Raw genomic sequence first — 25,043 nt, forward strand, 5'->3', positions numbered from 1 at the left:
GGGAAGGGGGCGGGACAGCGCCACCAGGGGGAGGGAGCCTGGAATAGGCGGGAGCGCCGAGTTCCACCTCCTTTCCTTGTAGCAATCTTCCCGCCCACGGGACGATGGAAGGAGGGGACATTCCTCAATTGGGTGTACTCTCCATCACTCTGCATCTTTCAGAGCCGATTGGACAAGAACGTGCCTTTCTCGGTTCCCAACTCACCCCCTCCTTCTCTTCCTGCCGGTTTGCCTCCCTTCCCCCGCCCACCCTGCGTTTCTCTCATTGGATAGCTATGCAATCACTCTTCCCCCATCCCGGGAGCCCATTGGGCGGATAGCCATGATTGGCTCGCTCTGCGCCGGCGCATGGGGAGGAGGCCCCGCGGAGGGCGGGGCGTCGGCTGAGGTAGCAGCGGCCGAGGAGGAGGAGGAGGAGGTGGGCACGGGGGGCTGGCTCGAGCGGGAGAGGCGGCGGCTGCAGCTGATGGGAGCGGGTCGGCCTGGAGCGCCTATGGAGCATCAAGCTAGGGCCTCTGCTACCGCAGCTGGTACACCCCCAGGGCCGCCGACCTCCGCGTCGTCCTCGTCCGGAGAGCCGGGACCCGGGGGGCCGGCATTGGAGCCGCGGAGGCGAGAGCCCGCCCGTCGCCGGGCCAGCAGCACCTCGGCCGCTTCCTCTCTGCCGTCGAACGCCGCCGCGACCGTTGACAGCCAGTGTCGGGGAGCAGCGGGCGGCATGAACCGGGAGCGACCGGGCTCCTACAGCGGCGCCACGCACGCCACCCGCCAGCGCCTGGAAAGCCTCAAGAAGAACCGGCCGCGTAAGTGATGCCCGGCCCGGCCGGCCCCGCCGCCGAGCCCCGGGCCCGCCCTCCGGCCCGCTCGTCTCCCCCAGTCTCCTTCAGCCCCAGGCCGCCGTTTTTTTCCCGCGCGCGCGCCCCCGCCCCACTGCGGAGGCCGGCGGAGACGGGGCGCGCCCCCGCCCGCGTGCTCGCAGCCTCGGGATCGCGCGTGGGTGCGCGCCTTCTCTCCCTTCTCCTTTGGCCCCGCCCATCTCAGCTTCTTTCACTCTCTTCGCCCCGCTCCCTCCTTTCCCTTCCCCCTTCTCTGTTCCCGCCCCCTCTTGTCCCCTTTCCTCTGCTCGCCCCGCCCTCTTGCCCCCTCCTTCTTTCCCCGCCCCCCCTTACCCGCTCTCTGTTCGCTCCTCCCCCCTCCCCCTCACTTCTCTCTTCTCGCCCCGCCTCCTTCCTCTTACCTTCCCCCTCTGCTCGCCCCGTCCCTCCCTCTTTCTGCTCTCCCCACACCCTCCTCTGCCGCCATCCCTTCTACTTTCCCCCTTCCTTTCTCCCCCACCCTCTCCCTTGCTTTTCCCATCTCTTCTTTTCTTTTCTCCTCCGAAAAATCCCGAACCCTTTTACCTTTAGCTCCAAATTTTGTGTCCCCCGTTTTATTCCCCTTCATTTTCCTGTGCAAATCTCCAGTCACCGGGGGTGGGAGGGGTCTAGGCGGTGCCCTGGCCGAGTTGGAAGGACTTAAGGAGTCCTTAACGCCTTGCCGTGCCTGAGACCCGCCCCCTCCCTTGGGGAGACGAGAGGGGGAGAAGGAGAGTGGGGAGAGGAGGGGTAGGGGCTAGGTATTGGCCTTCTTGGGGCTTTTGCCAGGCCCGGGGGAGCTTAGTTGGGAGGGGCTTTCCCCCCAAGTAGATTTCTGATTGGGCTCACGGCCCCGCCCTAGCGGGCGAAGTGGGAGGAGGTGGGTTGGGACAGTTCTGCCTGTTACTGCCGGAGGGAGGGGGGAGGGGGCTCCTGGAACCTGGATCCTGCTGTCCCCTCCCTCTCCTCCTCCCCCCTCCCCCCCACCTTTGCCCCTTAGCCCTTTCCTGGACGCTGGACACTAAGCATGTCCCACCCCCACCTCTCCTAGGGCATTGACCTGCAGGTGGTCTTCCGTTGAATCCCTCTATATTTGCTTTTTGTGGGATTAAAAACCCCTTCCTTGGAGGCGAGCTACTTTCCAGATGTGCCTTGAGAGCTGCTCCTGCTCCGGCCTCCCGGAAGAGTCCAGGACCTGTTCTTCTGGGGCCTGTTAGTGTTTCCCTATAAACAAAGACGTCTCTCAAATCCTACATCTCGAGTCCAGATGACCCTTCCCTGCAGTTAGACAAATTGCCCGGCCTCCTGAGTTTTTAAACTGAGAGAAATTCTGTTTCTCTCCTTGGCTGAAACTGTAGTTCTTAATGCACATATGATGGTTAGAATAAAAGGGCTTGGCCACATAATCTGGAATTTTCAGCTGTGATCCCCATTGCATGACACCACTTTTTAAAGTAATTAATTAGGAACTTTATATTTAATAACAAAATGACTAGTTAAGCTTAACATTTAAATTAATTTCAGTGCATAAAACTTAACTTTCCAAAGGGATTCTTTGTCGTGAAGCCAGCTTTTTGGTGCATATATGAAGGGGGAGGGGTGAAAGGGTCTTCAAAAGAATTTTGGCTAATCCCCATTTTTTGTGTAGTCTCCTGGAGCTATAGTTTTACATTCACATTAACATTTTACTTAATCTCAGAGGTTGGCTCTGAGAGTGATGAATGTTTTTACTACTAGTCATTTTGCTTCCTTTTCTTAATGAATTAGATGTTGTCTCTCACTTCATGTCCTAGGAGTGAAGAATTATATTTACTCCAATGAGGATAAAAAATAGTGATTTCCTTAAAGATTCTATAATGTTGAAATGTCCCTTCATCCCATGTGCAGAAGAAATAGAATTATTATAAAGATAGAGTCTGGACTTGTGGTTTCATTAGTATGGGGAACCCTACAAATCCCCAGCCTACTTAGGAATTTTCATCAAATGGAAACTATGAAAACAAATGTCCAAGTTGCAGACAGGATTTGACCAGAAAGTGACTTTAGGATGAGTTTACACACATATGTAACTATATCTGAAATATGAGCATGACTTCCTAATCCAGTATGAAACTGAGAAAAGATTGATTTCTGTACCACAAGTATTTAGAGAATAAATTTGAGAGAATATAATTAACAGTTAGTGTTTTTGTAGATCAAGTGAGTTATGCTCAGCAGAAGAAACCACCTTTTGTTTATTTCTTCAGATGTTCTTACCTGAGTGACAGATCAGGTTACCTTGTTAGGCCCACAATAAATTGCAAAAAACCATTTGTGCCATGTTGCTGACCTTATCTTACTTGCCTAAAAAATTGTTGACATTTGAAACTTGCTAGAGTTACGATCTTTTATGTTGAATGAGGAGAGAGAGTTTTGACACTTTATTGACATTAAATTGTGATGATTTTTACTTTGCTGGATAAATGACCGGGAAATTTGGAAGATTTACTTTGATTTTTGATCTCTTATCCTCTTCATTGGTGTGTCTATATAAGGGTAAAATAATGGGACTTTTAATTTGCTGCCTCCTACCTCCTGCTTTAATATTCATATTACTTGAATGTATATAGTTTTTTTCCTTTGAATAAATTTTATAGTTTGATAGTACCTTATAGATGTTGAGGTCTTGAAAGCTTATGTGACAACTTGAAAATATTAATTTGGTGAAAAACTAGGAGTAGCAGCAAGGTATACATCATCTTCCCTGAACAAATAAAGGTTCCTTATTTAAAGTGGGGAGGAGGGGTTAGAGGAAAAAAAAGACTATATATATATATATTCAAAGAATTTGAGTAAGATTTGGAAGTACAGAGTAATTAGAAGGAGCAAATTGGGATCTACAGAAGGAACAAAGGCTGAGGGGTAGGGGCAAGCATGCTGTGGGGGGAAAGGGGGTGATAAGGAGGCTAACGTTTTCACTCTTCTCTCTGAGAACTTAAACTGTAATACTGGAGGTGCTTTCAGGCCTGCTCACTGATAAAAATTAATGCAAAGGAAGATATACAAGCTAAGGGAAGGCAGAAGCGGATCTCTTCCCAGATTCTAGGAGTGGTTAAAAAAAAGATGCCTGTAGCTGAGGGTGAGGAAGGCACACCTGGCATATGGACAGGAGTGCACTCGAGGAGCTGAGCTCAAGTAGTGCCAGCCTTGCTGCAGTGTGCCAGTTTAATAACTTGGTTTTAAAATAGCTCCACACCTCTATTCCAGAGTTGATTTGGAGCTTAAACATAGGTCCACTTCGTAGACCCTTGTTTTCTCCTCTTGTTAGTACTACAGAGCCAGGAACCTGCACCAAGTTATAAAACGTTTGCCAAATTGGGGCAAAGAGGAGCATGGTGAAGCTTGAGTGTGTTGGAAGATGCCGTGGCACTTTGCATTCTTTCTAGAGCCTTCAATTTAGTTGAAACTCTAACCAGAGCTTGTGATAAAATGATTAGCTTTTTTGCTTTCAAATAAAGTGGGTTTTTTTTTTTGTTGTTGCCAACTTTAAATATACATAAACCTAAAGCAAACATGGCTTGTCTTCTCCAGAAATAAAACAAGGAATATAAACCATTGGCAATATCTAAATATAGTCAAAAGGAAAGTGAATTATATGGTGGTAAAATGGTGTAGTGTATATTGTATTTTAGGGGCTTCAATGGTTTGCACATAGGAATCACACATTTGAATAATAATATGGCTCCAGGTTTCAGCATCTCGGCCCTCTTTGTTTATCTGGAGAGAGGACAAGTAACAAGAATGTATATTATGTTATCAGACACATCTTACTTAAATTATAGAGAGAAGAGAAAAACCATATTTAGTACTGTAGGCAGTAAAAAGAGTTGGGGGGGGGGGAGGAGGAGAGGATTTTCCACATTGGCTCTTTAAAAAGCCATTTTATGTTTAAAGCTTTAATCCAGAGTCTCTCAGGATTCTTAACTTGATGTCTCTTTTTCCTTATGTAGTAATTGTCTTTTTGAGTCTTTCGGAGCATTTCTTCCTTTACATATTTGTGCTGGTAATTGGAACAGTTGAAATATATGCTTCAGACACTCACCGCCCTGTTTCTTTGAATAATGTTATGTAGTATCTCCAAACAAAAGCTTATTGGAGACTGCTGTGTGATTCCCCGATTTACTACCTTTTTGTGGAAGCAGAAATAAGCATCTCTCATTATTTGATGACATTTTATTTATATGTTGCATATGGAAACTTAATGATAATGTGTATGGATTATGCCTTTCCCCTAAGGCTGGTAAATAATGCTTTTAAAAATAACGGGGACATTAACTTATTGTGATAACTGTATAATTTCCATTGGGGAAATGATTCAGAATATAAATGCCTTAGTTTATTTCAGAAACTCATTTTTTCCAAAGGGAAAATTCTAGTGTGAAACACTAAAATTCTGCCATAATTAATGTGAGGGCAACTGTGACACTTAATAAGTTAAAAGGAATTATTTCAAGGAGGTAAAAGTGTGAAGACTTTTTATTTTATAGTTTTGCAAGTAACAGCTTATCAAGAAAATTATGCCAGCTTTGCTTAGACCTAGGAAGATATGAATAATCCGGTAAATTTATTAATGGTATCTTGACTTAACTTTACAAAGCAAACTAGAGTAATGCTATTTCCTGAGCTTTTTGATTGGCAAAACATTAGAAAATAATGGAATTGTAGATTATATAGCAGATTAAGTTTTAATCATCAAAAAACTTAACTACTAATGGACCTTTTACCATAGCGTTTTTTGTGAGGATGAACAGTTTGATCCATTATTAAGATGAGAAACCATGAAAAGGCATATATGGTAACTTTTATTATCTATCTTCTCTTTATCTTTTTTCCTTTAATCTTTACTTCCTTTCCTTTAATATCTTTATTCTTTTGAGAAATACTGAAGTATTTCTACTTTAATTTTCTGAAAAATTCCAATTTGTCAAAAGCAGGGTGCAGGTGTTTTCAGTTCTCAGGTATATGTAAGGTTGCTATTTTCAAACAGTAAAAAAAGCTAACAAGTTTTAATAATGTACATATTTTAAAAGTTTTATGGACATAGAAATTTAAAGTAGAAGAAATTAATTTGATTTATGTAATTAACAAATGGAGGTCCCAAAAGTGTCAGTGTGGTTTTAAGCTATTAAAGCTTAAAATGTTTTTGGGACACCTTGTATCATTAAGCAGAGACCAGAGTCAGGAATTTTTTAAGTTAAATGTTTACTATAAGTAGCATTCAGCCTTTTAGTTCCATTTGCATAGGGATGCACTCTGTATTTTTCTTATGTCAGATGAGTAAAATTCTGGGATTTTAGCCGGAATTGATTTTGTTTTATTAAAAATTTAATAATAGCTTTACAATTTTTTAATAATAGCTTTTGCTTTTATGTAACAACATTCATCCTTGCAAAACCTTGTGTTCCAAATTTTTTCCCTTCCTTCTACCCACCCCCCTTCTAGACAGCTAATCCAATAGAGATTAAATTTTGTGTGCAATTCTTCTAAACATATTTCCACATTTATCATGCTAAACAAGAAAAATTAGGTCAAAGAGGGGAAAAAAGAGAGAAAATAAGCAAACAACAAAAAAGTTGAAAATACTATGTTATCTACATTTAGTCCCCATAGTCCTCTTTCTGGATGCAGATTGCTCTCTCTCTTTCACGAGACTATTTTAATTGACCTGAATCATCTTATCATTGAAAAGAGCTTGGGTCCATCACAGTTGATCGTCACATAATCTTATTTTCTCTGTATACTATATTTTCTCCTGGTTCTCAATTTACTCAGCATCAGTTCAAGTAAGTCTCTCCAGGCTCTCTGAAATTAGCCTGCTGATCATTTCTTACAGAGCAATAATACTCCATTACATTCATATACTATGACTTATTCAGCCATTCTCCCACTGATGGGCATCCACTTGGTTTCCAGTTGCAAGAATGAATTTTAATTATGTGTAATTTCTGATCTTCCATTTTACATATAAACCTAGATAGAGCTTTCATATTTTTGTTCTTTGAAAGGATGTATTCATGTGGTGGACTGCAGAATATACATTTTTAAAAATAAGATATTGATTATGCTCTTTGTTACTCTAACATGGGAAAACTTGACTTTAAAGGCTAAACTACTCTTAATAAAAAATGACCGTTAGCCTCAAGGAATATAAAATTGGGTTCTCAAACTCTCTTTACTATTTAGGATGATTTAAATTTCTTCTTCTGTTGATAATTTCAGACAACTTTTATTTTGTTTTGCAACTTTCTTTTGAATTTCTCAACTAAAATATGAGGGCAAGTAGGTTTTTTTTTTTTCTTGAGCACAAATGTATGTTTTGGAGCATTTGTATTGTTATGGTCTATGATGTGAAAGGGAATTTTAAAGATTGGGAGAATAAAATAATAGAAAGCTTTTTGTATATTCCTTAAAAGTTGATAAAAGCACATGTCATTTGGTTCATTAATTTTTTTATATGTGATATCAATATAAGATCCTTGAGTTTTAGGGACAGTTTAATTTTTTTCTTTGTTTTGTAGGTGGTTAATGAATACTTGTTAATTGGTTGATTTGTTTTACATGATCTTTTATGGCAGTGCTACATTGCATGTATAGATAATTATGTTCTGATGCTGTGATCAGTGGGACTTTAATGAGGCAGAATGCCAAGCTTCACATCAGGAAGAGTTGAATTCAGATTTGGCCTTTGATTCTAGCTTTGTGACCCAGGGCAAGTCTCAAACCTCTGTTTGCTTCAGTTTCTTCATCTGTAAAATGGGGATAATAATATCTCCTGGGGTTGTTGGGGAGCTATATAAATGTTAGTCGTCGTTTTTAGTGAATGAACAATAAGCATGAAACCAAAATGATGTGTAGGCTTAGAGGACAAAGGGAAGGTATGTGGGGTGTTACTTTTGACTGCTTCTGTTTTCTGTATTCCCTTTTTAAAAGAATATTTTTTTTGCACACGGTGGCAAAAGTGCTAGATTTATATTAGGCTTGCATTCCCTGAGTTGTATTCCCAGTTCTGTTTCTGACTAGACTTGATGTCTCTGGGTTTAGTTTTGTCATCTGTAAAATGATCTCTTCCAGCTTTAAACCCTTGATCCCGGGATTATACATATATAGTTTTCTTTCATGCTTTTCTTTCCCAAGTCTTCACACTAGCCTTTAAAATCCCCCTTTTAGGTAAATAGCCTGTCCAATTCGATTCCTGTTACTAGTATGTTTTTCTTAGATTGCAAACTTAAGTCCTGGCATTTTTTATTTCTGGTGACCTAGGAGGACAATTCAATGCACTAGAACTTAATTTTAGTACTACCTTTCCTCCCCATTGTAGTTAAGCTAAAACTATATAGCTCTCTTTCCCTTAGGCTGATAGTAAGGAAGAACAGCAGTCCTAAATCCATTTTTCCAAATATTTGTGTTTATGATTCATTATTTTAAATATAGAAACTGTTTGACTATGAAATTCAGCATTGTTTAAATCATCTATAGATTAATAGAGCGCTCATTTTATTTTCTAAATTTGACCTTTGTCCTAGTTTTGTTTTCCTATGTGATTCTGAGATTTTATTTTACTTTTCCTTATACTCTGAGATGAGTTTCTGTTTAGTTGTTTTTAGACCTGGTCCTGCTGGAGAAATTTTAACTATCTCAGAATCACAGTATCTTCCTGACTGTTAAAAGTTAAATAAGGTAAAAGTTCGCACAAAGCTGCCTTCAGAGAAGTGTGCCATCTTTTTGATCTGAATATGACTTTTTGAATTTAATGTTTTCTAGATTTGTCAATTAAATATGAAAATGAGAGGAATTTTATAATTTAATTGTAAAAGTATGGACAGTTCATGAGGTTCCATTTAATGAAGTATTTTAAGTTTTGACCTTTTAAAATAGTGCATTTTACCACCAAATAGTGCCTATGCTAAGAGTATGTAATAAGCATAAGACTATTCTGCAGAATTATATTGGAAATAAGGCAATTAAAATTTTTGCAATCCACAGTCCCCTTGTAAAACTGTAGGGAGTGAACCTAGATTGCTTAGTTTAACTGGTAGGCAGAATTACAGTTTATCGTTGTTGGTTATTGCAGCTGCAGAAAAAAATAAGAAAATTTTTTCTTTTTTTTCCCTTTTATTTCCCATTCAGTCTTTCCGTGGTTTGGCTTGGATATTGGTGGAACCCTGGTCAAGCTGGTTTATTTCGAACCTAAAGATATCACTGCTGAAGAAGAGGAGGAGGAAGTGGAAAGTCTTAAAAGCATTAGGAAATACCTAACCTCAAACGTGGCATATGGGTCCACAGGCATTCGGGATGTCCACCTTGAATTGAAGGATTTGACCCTGTGTGGACGTAAAGGCAATCTACACTTTATACGCTTTCCTACTCATGACATGCCTGCTTTTATTCAAATGGGCAGAGATAAAAACTTCTCAAGTCTCCACACTGTCTTTTGTGCCACTGGAGGTGGAGCATACAAATTTGAGCAGGATTTTCTTACAGTATGCATTCTTTTTTTAGCTTATATACAATTTATAGTCTATAATGCTTTGTTCTTAAAATAGTACAATAGGTCATGGTGGAAATATCTGCTTCATTATTTTAAATCCTGGCCTTCTAAATTTAGAGGGTTTTTTTTTTTTTTTTTTTGAATCGAGTTCAAATTAATTTTGATCTGGAAATAAACCAATAACAAAGTGGGATTGTTAAATATATGTAGCTTTTTTGGCTTCTTGATGTGCGATGCAAGAATCAGCCCTTAAAGTATAGTTTTTTTTGGTCTCTATTTTTTTTCCTTTGGTCTCTATGATGAATATATTAAAAAAAAACACACAAACAGGGAAGAAAATGCTTGAAAAGTAATTTTCAAAGCTAAGATCATATTAACCCAGTCCATAATCTTTACTTCCTAGGTTATTTCTAGAATTATTACCAAATGACTCAATTTTATTTTTTTAAAGAATTAATGGAAGACAGGCAAATATTAATTGAAAAAATACAAATATTGTCTGTCTTCAAATAAATATCTTAGTAACATTAGCCTGCTCAGTCCTACCTAAGTTCCATGTTAGAAAGAAGAAAGAATGTAGCGAACTTATTTGTTATTTGAAATTTATGTTTTTATGTCTTAAAACCAATATTACAGAGAGCAGGCTAAGAATAGATTTATTTGTGTGCACAGGTGCGTGTGTGTGAGAGAGAGAGAGAGAGATTGTAAAATAAACAGAGACTCTGGAAATCTGGATGTGAGGTTTTTTTTGTGATTTTATTTAAGCTTAGTCACCTTACCACTAAAATGAGAGGATTGGACTGTGGATGATTTTTAAGAACTTTTTAAAGTTCTCAGCATTCTAATTCTATAGAACAGAAGTGTAATGGATGTTAGGAATGAATAGATGAAAGGTTTGAGGAGGTATGCTAGAAAATTCTCCTTCCTCTTACATTATCCCTGAAGAGCAAAAATCTTTTGGGTTGAATAGAATTGATGTGCCACAATGTGATGTTGGCCTAAAACTGTTGAGCTTTTCTGGAGGAGAAATATTTGACATAGAAAATATGATTGTCTGAATTTCCCTGTAATATGTCATGATGGTGATAATAGGTTATATTCACAGAACACTTTGTATAGCTGGAGGAAGTGGCTGTGATATAATGAATGATGTACTAAAGGCCTGGAGTTCATATCCAGCCTCAGACACTTAGTTATTTCCATTTTGGCTGCCTCATCTGTAAGATGGGTTGTTTTGGGATTCTAGTGAAATTATATTTGTAAAGTGCTTAACATTATTTGGGACATTGCAGGGACGTAAATGCTTGTTTCTCTCTTTCCTTTTCTCCTTGAACCTATCAGCTCTGCACTGGGGACTGGGAGGATTTTCTTTATTTTATAGAATCAATGAGAGGGAAAGGGAGTCAGAGCAGGAGGCTCTGCTGAGTTTATCTCTCATTTGTCCTCTTCTGCCTCTTACATCTTATATATAAGTACTGGTTTCCTGTTTGAACTGAAGGGCACTTGTTGGTAAAGGCCCATTCATGCCTAGAGATGTGAAAATATAGCAAAGCAAAGTCTTTTTTTTTTTTTTTTTTTTTTGGTAATTATGTCCTGAAGGGCTATGAGATTTTATAATCAAGAAAAGCTGCTAGAATATGTTCCTTGTTTCTCTGCTCTTTGTTCTCCTTATATCTTATTTAATTGAAATTAAAAAAAAAAACAACTTTATGCTAATTAAAAGAAATCTATTTTAAAAGTATATTATTGGGAAAAAAATTTTCCTTAGACTCCAGGATAATAGATTTAGAGGTGAAAGAGACCTTAGAGGTCATCTGAGTCATCTAGTTCAATCCTCTTATTTTATAAATAAGGAAACTGAGTCCCAAATAGGAACCTGCCTAAGGTCACACAGGTAATAAAAGCTTTTAAACAGTTGAGATTGAAACCCTACATCCTTGAACTTCAGATTCAGTACTTTTCAGGTGTAATACAATTCATGTTTTAACAGTATCCATCAATAGGTAGAAAGTGTCTTAAATTATGAGCAGTACACAAAGAAATACACCATGTGGTGAATGTTTAATAGAGGAATTTTTTTGTTGTTGTTTATTTTCTTTTATCAGAGGGACTGTCTCATTACTTAGGGCTTTAAAAGTTATCAGGAATTGTCATTCTGAATCACCTAAGGCTAGGAAAATGGTTTACTTAACATTTTTAATCTGTTATTACTGGTAAAAAGGGATTTGTGATTTTAGCTCTTCAACATCTAACTTTATAAAAGAATTATTTCTCTTTCTCTTTAAAAGTTAAAATGGTTAACTCTAAATTAAATTGCCTTTTAATTCCATGTTCTTAATTCCTATCCCATCCCTTTACTAGACCCATTTAGTGACCCTTAGAGGTCCTCCCATCCCTTTTTTCACGTGTTAGAATTCCATTAATACCTCTAAAATGAATTTTTTTCTTTTCCAATATTACGAACATTTAAATGCTTGGGTGTTGGACTATTACACTGAGAGGTGATAATGAAGAAGACAATTTCACAAGATTATCATAACCCTATTTTTCTTTCAAAGAACTTTTAAGATGTCATTCATTACGGTTTGTTACATGATTGTCCAAATTATAAAGTTATATCATGTCTCATTCATCTGGAGAGGGTAGTCTGCAGAGTCAGCCCCACAGGGATTCATCCTGAGGTTGATTTTATTTATAACAATAATTGTATTACTGAAAAATTGAGGGGAAATCAGATTAAAAAACCATACGATATTCCAAAAGTTTTTGCATAGTTGACCGAATAAAGAATTTTTCGGACATTTCCTGTATAGAAAATGTCAAGAAGTAATGATAGAGTATGAAACTTTATTTAATAAATGAAGTTAAGAAGCTTGAGATTCATCACTATAAGATTAGCTGAAAGGCTGAAGTTTTTGATCACCTATTGAGATGTGGTAATCAACTGATGAAATTGTGGGTCTTCTCAGTTGTTAATAGAAAAGGAGTTAGCTATTTATAAATGTTATAGCAAATACTTTTAAAAATATGAACTATATGCATTGTTTAGGTAAATTCTCAAATGCCTTTTGTGTAAGTAAGAGATGTTTACATATCTTGAGTTTGTTTAATAGGACAATGTTGCTGTATTATTTTCAATAACTTGGATTAGTGTATTAAAAAATGTGAGTTATTCACCTGGCTATAGAGTGACCCAAAACAATATTGGTTGGTCAGAAATAGGAAATTCAGTAGAAATAAATACAAGATAGAATACTTCAAGGCATCCAAACCATCTTTAAAAGTAAAAGATAGACTGGTTAGATACAACATGGAAAAAAAGCATAATGTACCCCAAGCTGAATGGGAGCAAGTCAAGTAATCCCTCAACAGTGGAATGTTTGTTCTTTGGTAGCTAAAAATTAAATTAAAAAAAAAAAGTCTGTGGTGTTATCTAGGATTCAAAAACTAATGACTCTAGGTCCTAATGAAGGATGGTTGGTTTTAATCTAACAAAGAATATGATAAAATATTTTAAAAATCACTGATTAAGTTTTCCATCTTCACAAATAATAATTAAAGGTGGTTAGATATCAACAAAATGAATTTTTGTCAAATATCAGAAAAAATTTCAAGTAGTTTTCAGGAATTATGTAACCATAGAAGTTGACACATGCCAATAGGTAGATATTTCTTCAAGTCAAATGACCATTTATTTATCTTAGGATATTCTTTGAAGTAGTAGATAATCTATTTCTCCTCCAAAAGCAATGACTTCAATGAAGTAGCATAGTAATAAAAATAATAAAACATTTCCCCATAAACATTGAGCTTATGTCCACAAATAGAAATACTTTTCATGTGAAGAAGGGACTTAATGGAGGATCCCATGTGAGGCAGGATGCAGTCAGGTTCATGCCTCTGGGGCCACAGAGCTGCCTGAATCTGCTAGTGGTGTCGTTGCCTTGCTCTCTGCTGGGCCTGTTCCCTGGAGGAGTTGGCTCTGTTTACCTGGTTTCCAGCTTTTCATCTCTCTTCAGGCCCCTCAGCTTCTGTCCACCATCCTCAGACCAATATCTTACTTTAAGTATGCTTCTCCCCACCCAGTAGAGCTGCTCCTCTCGGCCAACTCAGAGAAGTCGATAGTTCTCATAGGCCAAGGTCAGATCTCCTCAAACTGCCTTATAATATCCTCTGATTCCCTTAATTCACATCTCATCTGATTTAGAGACTGAGGACTTCTTTAAGTCAGTTCTTATCTTACTTGTTAGTTTAGCATAAATACTCCCAGTAGCAGATCCATCTGATGGAAATGCTTTTGTTGTATGCTTTTTAAACTTGGAAGCATTTTGTTTAGATTATTAGAAATAAGCATCCTTGGGCTACATCCCTAACCTTTGAGGACAATTTCATAATATTAATCTTAACTGTGATCTATAAAATGCTATCCCTTGTTCTCTGCCTCTTGATGCTTTTTTTAGTAAAAGTATACTAACCTGAATAGACCCTTGATATGGAGTATGTTGAATTTAGTTCTTTTGTTTATAAGTGCAATTATTTGTGGGTTATTTGTGGGTGTTCTGTAACAGACATGTTGCTTTAATAATTTTTAAAATACATTTTGCATATGAAAGGAATGACTTGTTTTCTACTTGGCCAGTTAATAAAGATATATTTGTTTTTAGCTGAAGAAAAGCAGCTTAACAGGCCTGCTTGAGCTTTCATTTGCAGAATATATTTAGGTGTGTGGGTTGTTTAGATTTCGTTGTACAGCACAGTCTTCTGTTCCCTTCCCCCCAATCCCTTCCCCAAACAGATTGTTCTTTGTCTTCTATAAAACATATATTAGTTCTATACTTTCATAACTAGCCTTGGTTTCACTTGGAGGGGAGGGGGGAAGGATGCGGCAGGGAGTTACTCTTGGAAGGATTTGACTTTACCTTTAGCATTTAAAAAATTTTAGCCAATTTTTTTTATTTCATTACAGATAGGTGATCTTCAGCTTTGCAAACTTGATGAACTAGACTGCTTAATTAAAGGAATTTTATACATTGATTCTGTGGGATTCAATGGACGGTCACAGTGCTATTACTTTGAAAATCCAGCTGATTCTGAAAAATGTCGGAAGTTACCCTTCAATTTGAAAAATCCTTATCCTCTTCTTCTGGTGAACATCGGCTCTGGGGTTAGCATCTTGGCAGTATATTCGAAAGATAATTATAAACGTGTTACAGGTACCAGGTAAGGTCCATTAAGCAAGTAATCAACATAATTTTAATGTTAGCTTGGTTTCTAAAGTACTGAAAAGTATGCTTTTTGAGAACATTTAAAATCATTTCACCATATGATACATTAATTTTTTGTTATTGTTGCTAATACCCAGACTTTTAGTTTAATGCTTTCTTAAAACTTTAGAGTTTCCATTTTCTTGACATTCTTCATTTGTCTGAATCTGAGATGATATGAACACTCTTAAGATTGTTCAATTGCAAAATGTGTCATAGGTTAGTATGCCAGTTGGGACACTCACTTCTTCCTTTACTTGTTGTCTTGGATGATTAAATGGTAAATGTGTTCTGAGCATGGAGATGAATTGTCTTAAATGTTAACATTTTTGTGTTGTTTGCTCTTAGATGTGACTGGCATCTCTATGTTTCTGAATTCTCTGGATAAACTGAGGTGTGGGGGTTCATGCTTCCATGAGGGGGGTGTTTTTAGTTACATAACAAAGTTCTTCAGTCTTTATTTTGAAGTTTGGAGAAAACGATGCAATGTGTGTGATACTGTTGTTTTTTGTTTGTTTGTTTTAATCAAAGTCTTGGGGGAGGAACCTTTTTTGGTCTTTGCTGTCTTCTGACTGGCTGTACCACTTTTGAAGAGGCTCTTGAAATGGCGTCTCGTGGAGATAGTACCAAGGTGGATAAACTCGTTCGAGATATCTATGGAGGAGACTATGAGAGGTTTTCATTGCCGGGCTGGGCTGTAGCTTCTAGGTAAGACTTGCTATGGGAGAGGTGGGAACCTCAAAATATTTGGAAATAAAATATTTTTATGTTGGCTTTGTGACTAGGTTTAAATACTTAAAAATGTGACTATAACATTTCTTTGAGCGCCATTTTTTGATAATTTTTCTGATATGTGATTGCACTATAGATTATTATTTCAGTGTGTTTGCAATGCTGATTTTGCATTAATCATTGTAGTTGTAGTTAACCAGTTTAACTTTTCTAGCGCCATTATAATTGTAGATATCTCCTGATTCCTTGTCAGTTATGAAGGTGGAGGTTCATAGAACATCATATATATTTTCATTATATTAATTGATTGGGCTCTCATTGATTCTTCATTTTTCTTTTCCTTTTTTGTTATTGGATAGGCTTCTGGGAAAGATAAAGGGAAAAATACTAGGAGAAAATTTAGCTGAGATGAAAAGATATCAATAAAAAATTCATTTTTAAAATATAGTAAAAGAAAAAGAATTTTCAATAGTACACATTTTAATTCCTCTTAAGGTTTTTAAAGAAATTTGATTCTATTTAAATAAAAACTTTAAGAAATTCCAGAAGTATTGACTAGAAACTCTGATTCTCCTGTATTCATTAAACCTTCTTTATGGAAATTAGGAAATAGACATTTTTGCTTCTTTCTGCATAGCAGGTTTGTATCACACACCTTGCTGTAACAATCCAAATGGAACACCTAGCTAGTTGAGCGGTTAAAAAACATGCTCTTTTAGGATTGGGGATGATACAGGAAGAGAAATGGAAGCGAAAGAGGTTCAAGGCCTGCATCAAAGTCTTCTCAGACGTTTCCTCATAGGGCCTAATGGACTTGAATGGACTGAGATGATAAGCAAAGAAAAGGCTCAGCTGGATATTTGGATTTTTCTAATTTCTAATTGTTAAAATTCCAATGCAATTATATTACACAGCTGTCTTATTTGTTTAGGATATCTTTGTATTTCAATTGATACAAATTTTTGTCTTTGACTAATTTCCCTATAGTTTTAAAATAAAAATTTTATTTCTTTTCAAAATTGAGTTTAACTGTACTAAGTTTCCAATACCTTTTGCACTGCCTTGTTTTTCCCCTCATGTAGTGCTGGGTTTTCAATATTCTCATTATAGTTTTGGGAACATGATGAGCAAGGAGAAAAGAGAGGCTGTCAGCAAAGAGGACCTGGCCAGAGCGACTTTGATCACCATCACCAACAACATTGGCTCAATAGCACGCATGTGTGCTCTTAATGAGGTAATAAAAGAAACTAATCTCTTGGTGGTACTTTGAGAAAGAAAAGAGACTTTCCATATGCCGTGAGGCAAGTCTCAGATTCTGGCATTAATGAAGACAAAAGTGACATTTAGAAGGGGGAGGGAGAAGGGAGAAGATAGCAGGTGTTTTGGGGGTTGGGGGAAGGCTTGTGGTGGGGGAGCAAAGTGGGGACCAAGGGAAGGTAAGAACCTGCTGGGAGGTGGAGGAAGAAAGGGAGCCCGGAAACTGGGTCGCTTGCCCCAGGAGACTCTGGATGGCTTCTCTCTCTTGGTGCTTTCAGCTTCTTTACAGTGCTGCCTTGTTGCATTGATGTCAAGCAGCATTGTACAGGGCTATGAAAGAACCAAGACGGATCTTCGCTGCATTCGGGCAATAAGAGTGTTGTGTAGTTTAATGTTAAAAGAAGCATTTAGTCTTTTAGGATTTGTCTCCTACATTTGAGAATTCTGTTTGAAGTCAGCATTCAGTAATCTGATAATAGTGTGTCTGGAATCGGGAAGAGACCGGGTTTAAATTCTTGGGACTGTGGGCAAGTCACTTAAATCCTGTAAAGCCTCAGTTTATTATCATCTATAAAATAGGGGTGATAACCTGTGCAAGATATCTCATAGATCCGTTGTGAAGGTCAGAAAACCTAAAAGTGCTCCATAAAATGAGTTTTTTTTCAGATTTCTTCTATTTATGTTAGCACATTTCTCTTAGTGGAGTGAAGTGTGAGAGGGTGGAGTAGAGGCCAGTGTTCAGAAAACTTGTTGATAATGAACCTGAGCCTGGTCTCATCTTACCAGCCAGCCATTCCTATTCCTTCTGTATTATGCTGAAGCAGACAGTATCAGGCGTAAATGAGAAGAGGTTTGGGGGCGGGGAGGAGGATATAATGCTACCGTAAGATCAGGAGAGAGCTGGACTTCAGAAAAAGCAAATGATAATTGCCCTGCCAGGGGTAGGAGGCAGAAGCAGGGACCTGGTCAAGTCAAAGTAAAGTTTTTTGACTTCAAACTTAATATTGGGGAAGGGGGAAACAGAGCAATAGCCATATCTGCTCTTTATTCTTCTCTTTTGTTTTCCCTCCCACTTTTCACCTTCCCCGTCTTGCTAGTTTCAGAAATCCTTGCTTTTACAGTGAATTAACTTTATTTTTGTAAACAACTTGACATGTACAGTGACAGTTACATAGTATCCCATTTAAGATGTAGCAGACAAACTGTAAATTTTATTTCAGAAATTTGGCTGTACACTCTAGCTTCATAAAACAGTCTTTTAACTTTGAAATTAGAAGGGAATTTGGACATGGGTATTTATTAACATCATGGACTTTTAGAACTGGAAGATATCTTAAAGGAGATTTTCATATCCAGCTCTAATTCCCTTCCCCTTTTCTCTTCCCACGAGGTGAGTGAGATGTAGAGAGGTATCCTGCCCCCAAGAGTAAGTGTTTATATGAAAGTTAGGTGAGCCTTGGACAGAGTGCCTCCTGTTTGGCTTGTTCTCGTTTGGAGAGCTGTCCCATGTGGCCGGTCAGGGTTTATAGTCTTGTCTTCTTCCCAGTGGTTTTTCTTCATTCTTTTGAACTCTTAAGCAGTATTGTTTGTTTTATCTGGAAAGTCTTTGCCTTCTTGAAGTTGCTGAGTCTTTTGCACATATAATGGAAGACACCTATAAAGGGCTGGGTTGTGTGCTCTATGCATTCCATTCCTTCTGGCTTGTAATTCAGCTGTTGGCTATTTCCTCACATATGCTTTGGGGGAACAGTGTCTGTCTGTCTGTCTGTCTGTCTGCCTCTCTCTCTCTCTCTCTCTCTCTCACACACACACACACACACACACACACATACACACACACATTTTTTTTTACTGAGGCAGTTGGGGTTGCAATTGCCTTAGGGTCACACAACTAGGAAGTGTTGTGTCTGAGGCCAGATTTGAACTCAGGTCCTCCTGACTTCAGAGATGGTGCTCTACCCACTGCGCGCCACCTAGTTGCCCCATCATACACATATATTAAAATGAATCTGATTTTATGAATTTGGGAGTCTTGTCAACATGAATTATGTATTTACTATATTGTAATAATATATAGAGCTTCACTATGTGCTAAGCACTTTACACTGATTATCTCATTTGATTTTCACAGCAATCTGAGTTAATTGATCCCATTTTACAAATGAAGTTAAATGACTTGCTTAGTAAATGTTTGAGGTCAGATTCCAACTCAAGATTTTCCTCACTCTAGGCCCAGTACTTTATCCACTATGCCACCTAAAAACAAGCAAAAAAGACAGTCAATTCCTGCCTTCATGGAGTTGAGAATGGGGGAAGACAAATTTGTGTATTCACTCTAACTAGACGATTTGTCTGTGCTCTCGCATCCTGGGTGTGTCCTCTCAAAACTTCACTGCAGGGTGTCCAAGCCCACTGGACTGAAGGTCTTCCTTTTCTGCCCCAGGAGGACCCTCTGCCCGTTTACCTATCGTTCCTCATCCTTGCCTTGTGAATTTAACTTTGGGTGTTCCAGGCAAGGAACACATTTGGTGTTTCTCACTGGTTACGCATGGTAGCCTACTCTCACTTACCATAAATCAATAAGCATTTGTTAAGTGCTATACTAAGCTCTGGGAGTATTCATCCAATGAATGACACATTTTCTCTTCTGGGTCTTATCTTTTACAGTGCACCTCTGTTGTCTCTATGTGATAGTTATTTTTTTACCCTCCTTAAGAGAAGTAGATCAGTGGAATGAATTAAATAAATAGACAGCAGTCAAGTGTATGTATTAACAAGAACACTGTCCACTAGACAAAGGAATGCATTTGGTAAAAACTGGGAGAGCAGTTTGGTGAAAAATAGGCTTGGGATCAGTATCTCTTATATGTTGTAACAAATTCCAATTGGATGGTATCCTAAATATAACAGATCATAGCAGAATAAAATTAGAAGAGAATGGGAGATTATAACTTTAACAAATCTGGATAAGGAAAAAAAATTTAACCATATAAAAGATAAAGTTTATAAAAATAATCTGGACAAAATTATAAATTCACTGGTGGGAAGTGCTGACTCCAGCCAACCAGCAAAATGTTCTCTTTATGAAGTAAGGACTTTGGCATATAAGAATCTCTTGGCTTCAAATGATGTGATCCTAAAAAACCTAGATCCTTTTTTTACTGGAAGAGGCAACCCTCCTTGAAGATGGATAGAGTGGATGGGAGAGGCTGTTTTCATGTTTTACCTTTGTTGTAGCATGTTTTTGGATATGTTGCTTTTCAGGTTTAGTGGCTGCTAATATAGAAGTGTTTGGTGTTGGGAGTGTGTGGTTATGGCTGAAATAAGAAGTGCACCCCCTCCGAGTACTTTTTTACTTTGGAAAGTGAAAATTAGACATTTTTAAAAGGGTGAGCACTCTATATTTGAGAATATCCCCGATGTGCATTCATGAGACCTCACTTATAATCAGTGTTTCTTTAGGATGTGAGCTTTGAATTTAGGGGGTAACTATGTGGCACAGTGAATAGATCTGTGGAGGATCTGGATTCAAATTCAGCCTCAAATACTAGCTGTGTGACCCTGGGCAAATCACTTAATCTAGATTGCCTCCCACAAAAACAAAGGGGAAAAAATTCAACAGTGGACAGACTTAATTTTTACATTAGCATGTTTCTTTCCTCTAAACCATGAATTAAAATTTATTTGCATTTTTTGTTGTTCTTAAAGTAGTATAATAACTAAGACAAGTAACGTAAGATAATTTAGTTTGTTTTTGTAGTGAAGGGGAAGGAGATGGAAATTCATACCTGAGAATTTAGGTATATAATATGTTAGACAAGCCTATTTTCTGTAGAGGTGTCTGTGTTCATTTCTGGCATGCTGTGCAATGGGGATGTAGAACTAGGAAAGCCTTATAAAGTAGCATAAATAAACTCATGAATGGTAACATCAGCCTGAAACTCAAATGCTTTTACTATTCCCTCTTCCCCATCTACCCTCAGAATGTTTTATTGATTAAATAGTCATAAAGAATGCTCTTTGGGTGTGGTATTTAAAATGGAATGGTAACTATGTTCAAATCTAATTCCCTTTTTTTCCAATGTGCCCAGAATATTAACCAGGTGGTATTTGTTGGAAATTTTTTACGAATTAATACCATTTCCATGAGACTTCTTGCGTATGCTTTGGATTATTGGTCCAAGGGGCAATTGAAAGCACTTTTTTCAGAACATGAGGTAAGCCCATTCAAAATAACATAAATAAAACTGAAGTGCATGCTTAATATTTTTCTATTAATAATTTTTGAGATACAAAATAGTGAGCATTGATGATGATTTTTATTCTTTTGGGGAGGAAGGGGCTCAAAATGGGGTCAGTGAATGTAGTCTAAGGTATGTAGCGATAAAGCTAAAAATGGTTTTGCTGTATTGAAAAAGAAAATTCCCAGTTTTTGGCGGAAATGGAGAAATTTTGTATAAATAGCCTGCTTTTCCATACTAAAATAAAACAAAATCATTACGATGGTTGCATCATTTTCTCTGTGGTTATCTTGCCATGTTTGAAGTTAATGTCTGAAGCAAGAAATCTTTTGATACAAGAAATCTCAAACCATGCAGAACAATTAGAAATAATCTTTATATGAAATAAGGTTCAGTGTATTTTCCACAGACCATTCTTTTTTTTTTATGTCTGTATTTATTTATTGACTTTAATTAAACATGTATAGGTTAATAAACAGAGTTTAGAGTTAATAGGTTGGTGTTATAACATTTATTAAAATAATGCTATGGTTTAATAGAAACAGCAAAGAACCAAAGAATTAAAATGCAAGCTAAAATCCCAACTAAAACCCAAATGTGTCTAATGTACTCATTCAGTAGCTAATTAAAAGGCCCAAGAAAGACAGTACACTCAATGTAAGAAAGGACTGCAAAACAATTGGAAATTTTCAATTATGGGATTTGCCTTTTGTATCTTTTCCTGAATCAGGAAAAAAATTCTTTTTGAATGTTATGTACCATATATATAGAACAAGATAGAAAAATACATTATAAACTTGTAACCATGGGTGTAAATACATTATCTTTCATATTTTTTTATAAGCAATAGGTTGGCTATGATATATACACAGCATAAGATAATAAAAAATAGATAAAACGCATGTCAACTATATGGTAGCATACAAGCAACATTCCCAATCTACCCATTCTAAAAAATTACATAATACTGTCAGAAAAGTCTTAAAACTACATATTTTAATAAGAAATAAATTCAGTAAAGAATGACAATATTGAGAACTAAGACATTCAGAGATTTCAAAAGTCATGCTTTTTTTATTTCATCCAAAATTGCGTCAACTAAGTTTTCAATAGTTTTATTAGAAATGTCACACATGTATTTCATATATTTACTTTCTTCCTAATAAAAGCTCTTTGATAAATATTTAAAATGTCCAGGTTTATCATAGTTGAGATGAAACTAGAACCACATATTGGTGGCATTTTAGTACATGAAACCGTTCTTGAAATTAGATTTGGTAGTTTCATTCCCTTTACCTTCGCCTCCCAGTTATTCTTTAATTTTAGTAATTATTAGGAACATTCATTTAAATCTTGGTGTACTTTATTAATAAGTGTCTTGGCTTTTTTGCCTTTCTAGGGTTATTTTGGAGCAGTGGGCGCTCTCCTAGAACTGTTGAAATTACCCTGATCTGTTGTCTGAAGTTACTACCAGAGCCTTCTACAACCACAATGGAATATACAGACTTTTTTTCCCTTATAAAAAAAAAGAGATGTATTCCAGTGGCTTTTATAATAATAGAGTATAACCTAAATCAAAGTGAGAGAAAGGACAGAAGTATTTTTTAAGTTGTGAAGAGAAATCTTGAGTTATGTCAAGAGAAACCTCTAAAAGAAATGAATATAGAGGGGTGGACTCTGCCCATTCATTGAGTATCCCGTTTAAATTCATTCAGTAAAGTCACGTTAAACCTGCTGTGTGGAAAAATAGTGTCATCGATGAAGCCTCTTCAGGGAAGCTGGTCTGGCTTCAGTAGGCAGCTGTTCAGTGTCTCATCCAGAATGTTAAATGTCAGTCACCTTGTCTGTATTCTAATCTAATTACATCTTTTGTATAGTTGCTCTTGGGAGTCTTTTCTCTCCATGTTATTACTGAAGTGTTGGTTTTCAGGCTTTTATGTTGCTGAGAATGTCAAGATGTAACTATGATGTGTGTACATGTATTTTTTTTTTTTTTTAAAGTGTTTTATTCTGAAAAGTTCTGTGTAGTCAATCCTTGGGTTTAAAGGTTTCTGTGCCATTTTACTCAACTTGAAAAACTTGTTTAAAAAGCATTTTGTCAGATTACATTATAATTTCTTAATCTTGGGCTAAAGTATTTTTTGAAAGCATTCCTCTTAAAAATGGCAGTGTTTCCTTCCCTTTTTTTGTGGATTGGATTATTGAGACGTTTTTTCAGTCACTGGTATATATGTGTATAGTGTGTATAGCTGTATGTGGAAGAACTAACGGATAAAGCAGCCAAAGTCTGTCGATTTAATTTAGGTTACTCAAAAAGGCAAGCAACAAATAAAAACTGACCAGATGTCAAGAGGTGGGAACTTGGGAGACTACTTCAGAATTCAGTATAAAATTGATTGGAGGCTTTATTTGAAATTCACAAAAAGCAAATCTAACATTCTCAGAGAAGTATTTTTTATAAGCTATGGAAAATATATGCTTTGCTGTTTTTGAGAGTAATCAGAAGAAAAATTCAGAGGCTGGCAAAGGGAAAAATACTAAATCTTATTTGAATTTCAACTTTCTATGGAGGTTTGGTGAGCCTAAATTAGCCCAAATGCTAGATTTTCTGAAACTACAGGATCAAAGTTCTCTCTCCCCCAAAACTTAACAACTTATTAAAGTTGTTTGACAATGGCCATTGCTGCCATTTATTAATTTGAGCAGGTAGGGCATTTTGATGGGTCCTTCCCAGCACAAAATGCTATCCTCACTTAGGTTCATGTTTCTCTAGTCATTCTTTCCTCTCCCTCCTTGAGGAAAATCTGTAAAGGAAAATGTCTGGCCACTAGTAGGAAGCCAGGTAAGTCAGGTTGGGGATCAAGAACTGATTGGTGGAATTTTGAAGAGCTTTGGGAAAGTTCTTTTATATGAAGGAAGGGAAACTTCCCTAATCCATCCTCTGTAAGATTTAAGTTGAAGATTTATTTTCCAAGAATTGATAAGTGAATGGGACCTTGGCATTACTTAATTGGTGCTGATGCTGTAATTAAGTATCAGCTTCAAAAGATGGCCCAGGCTGAAGTTCTGACCCTCAATTTAGGTACCAAGAGAACTTGGAGCAAATATTCCTGACTGGGAACTTTTATTTTAAACATGATTTTCTCTTTTAATTGTTTGTGTAATGCTTTTCTTAATGACTCAATCAGTATTCCTACGGTTCTAAGTCCTGACTTTTTTGGGGGGTGTGGAGGGGGTGGGGTGTTCCTGGGTTAAGGAATAAAGATCTGGTCTCTACTTGTATTTAAATGATTAACAGTCTATCAGTTCTTACCTAACGTCATCTTGCTAGTTTTGAATCAGGTGTCTCACCAAGAAGCACGGCCGCTGTTTTGTTATGAAGTACTGTTCTCGAGTTCTAAAGGGAAAGTATATATATAGCTCCTGACCATTTGATTCCTACCACTGCTGCTTTAACACTATGCTGAAATAGCCCATTCCCTTTTCCCCTGAACTTAGCACAGTGTTTAGTGTCTAAAAACCCCAGGTCAGGATTTTTTGGTGCTACATCTGTGCTGGTCAAAGCATTGGTCCCAGTTAGCACCAGCCACTAAGACAGTTTCATTGGCAAATGCATTTTCCTGACCTCCTCAGAAATTCCTCAGAAAAGATCAATGAAGGCTAGACAGAGCACTGATCAGAAAAGCCAGTGAGGAATTAGGTTTGGAGATGTGGGAAACTAGTCCCTTGGAGTTTACTCTTTCCCCTGTATTAGATTCTAGGATGCACAGAAGGGTATCAGAGGATGGTTTGCAATGTTTTCAATTGACCATGCACCAGAATACATGCCTTATTTTTGTCTGTCCATTCATCCTCTCCTTAGTAACCCGTGTAAATTCTTAAGTCATTTGGCCTGGTGCAATTATGTATTTTACTCAGACCCTGGCAGTTGTGAGCAAGAGTTATAAAGCCTGAACCTGCCCTCACCATCATCTTTTTACCCTTTATTTTTCCACTTTGCCTGCTTCATCAGTGTATACCTGAATACACACAGCTGAAATACTGGAAATAGTTTTGAAGAGAGCCAAGAATTTGGCCTTTTTATTTTGAACATTGAATTTATGTATGCATGATGTATTAAAAACTTTTTTTGTAAAGCAGTTTTAAAAATTTCACTGTGGATACACTA

At 37.5% G+C, this 25,043-nt stretch overlaps 1 protein-coding gene across 1 annotated transcript; it reads left to right on the forward strand.

Moving 5' to 3' along the window:
* Positions 1-315: 315 nt before the first annotated feature.
* PANK2 (pantothenate kinase 2) lies at positions 316-25,043 on the forward strand. The gene is made up of 7 exons (XM_051974331.1): positions 316-803; positions 9,021-9,373; positions 14,348-14,601; positions 15,177-15,353; positions 16,488-16,611; positions 20,726-20,851; positions 22,275-25,043. Exons 1-7 carry the CDS (start codon positions 323-325, stop codon positions 22,323-22,325), a joined length of 1,566 nt encoding a protein of 521 aa, XP_051830291.1. The 5' UTR covers positions 316-322; the 3' UTR covers positions 22,326-25,043.

This window comes from Antechinus flavipes, chromosome 2, assembly GCF_016432865.1.
Source record: "Antechinus flavipes isolate AdamAnt ecotype Samford, QLD, Australia chromosome 2, AdamAnt_v2, whole genome shotgun sequence".
Taxonomy (NCBI): Eukaryota; Metazoa; Chordata; class Mammalia; order Dasyuromorphia; family Dasyuridae; genus Antechinus; species Antechinus flavipes.

Excerpts from the sequence above, each read along its gene's own strand:
- PANK2 (XM_051974331.1), top strand. The coding sequence starts at position 323 with ATGATTGGCTCGCTCTGCGCCGGCGCATGGGGAGGAGGCCCCGCGGAG. Across the intron at positions 9,374-14,347 it reads TTGAGCAGGATTTTCTTACA|ATAGGTGATCTTCAGCTTTG; the intron begins GTATGCATTCTT and ends ATTTCATTACAG. Across the intron at positions 16,612-20,725 it reads GCATGTGTGCTCTTAATGAG|AATATTAACCAGGTGGTATT; the intron begins GTAATAAAAGAA and ends CAATGTGCCCAG.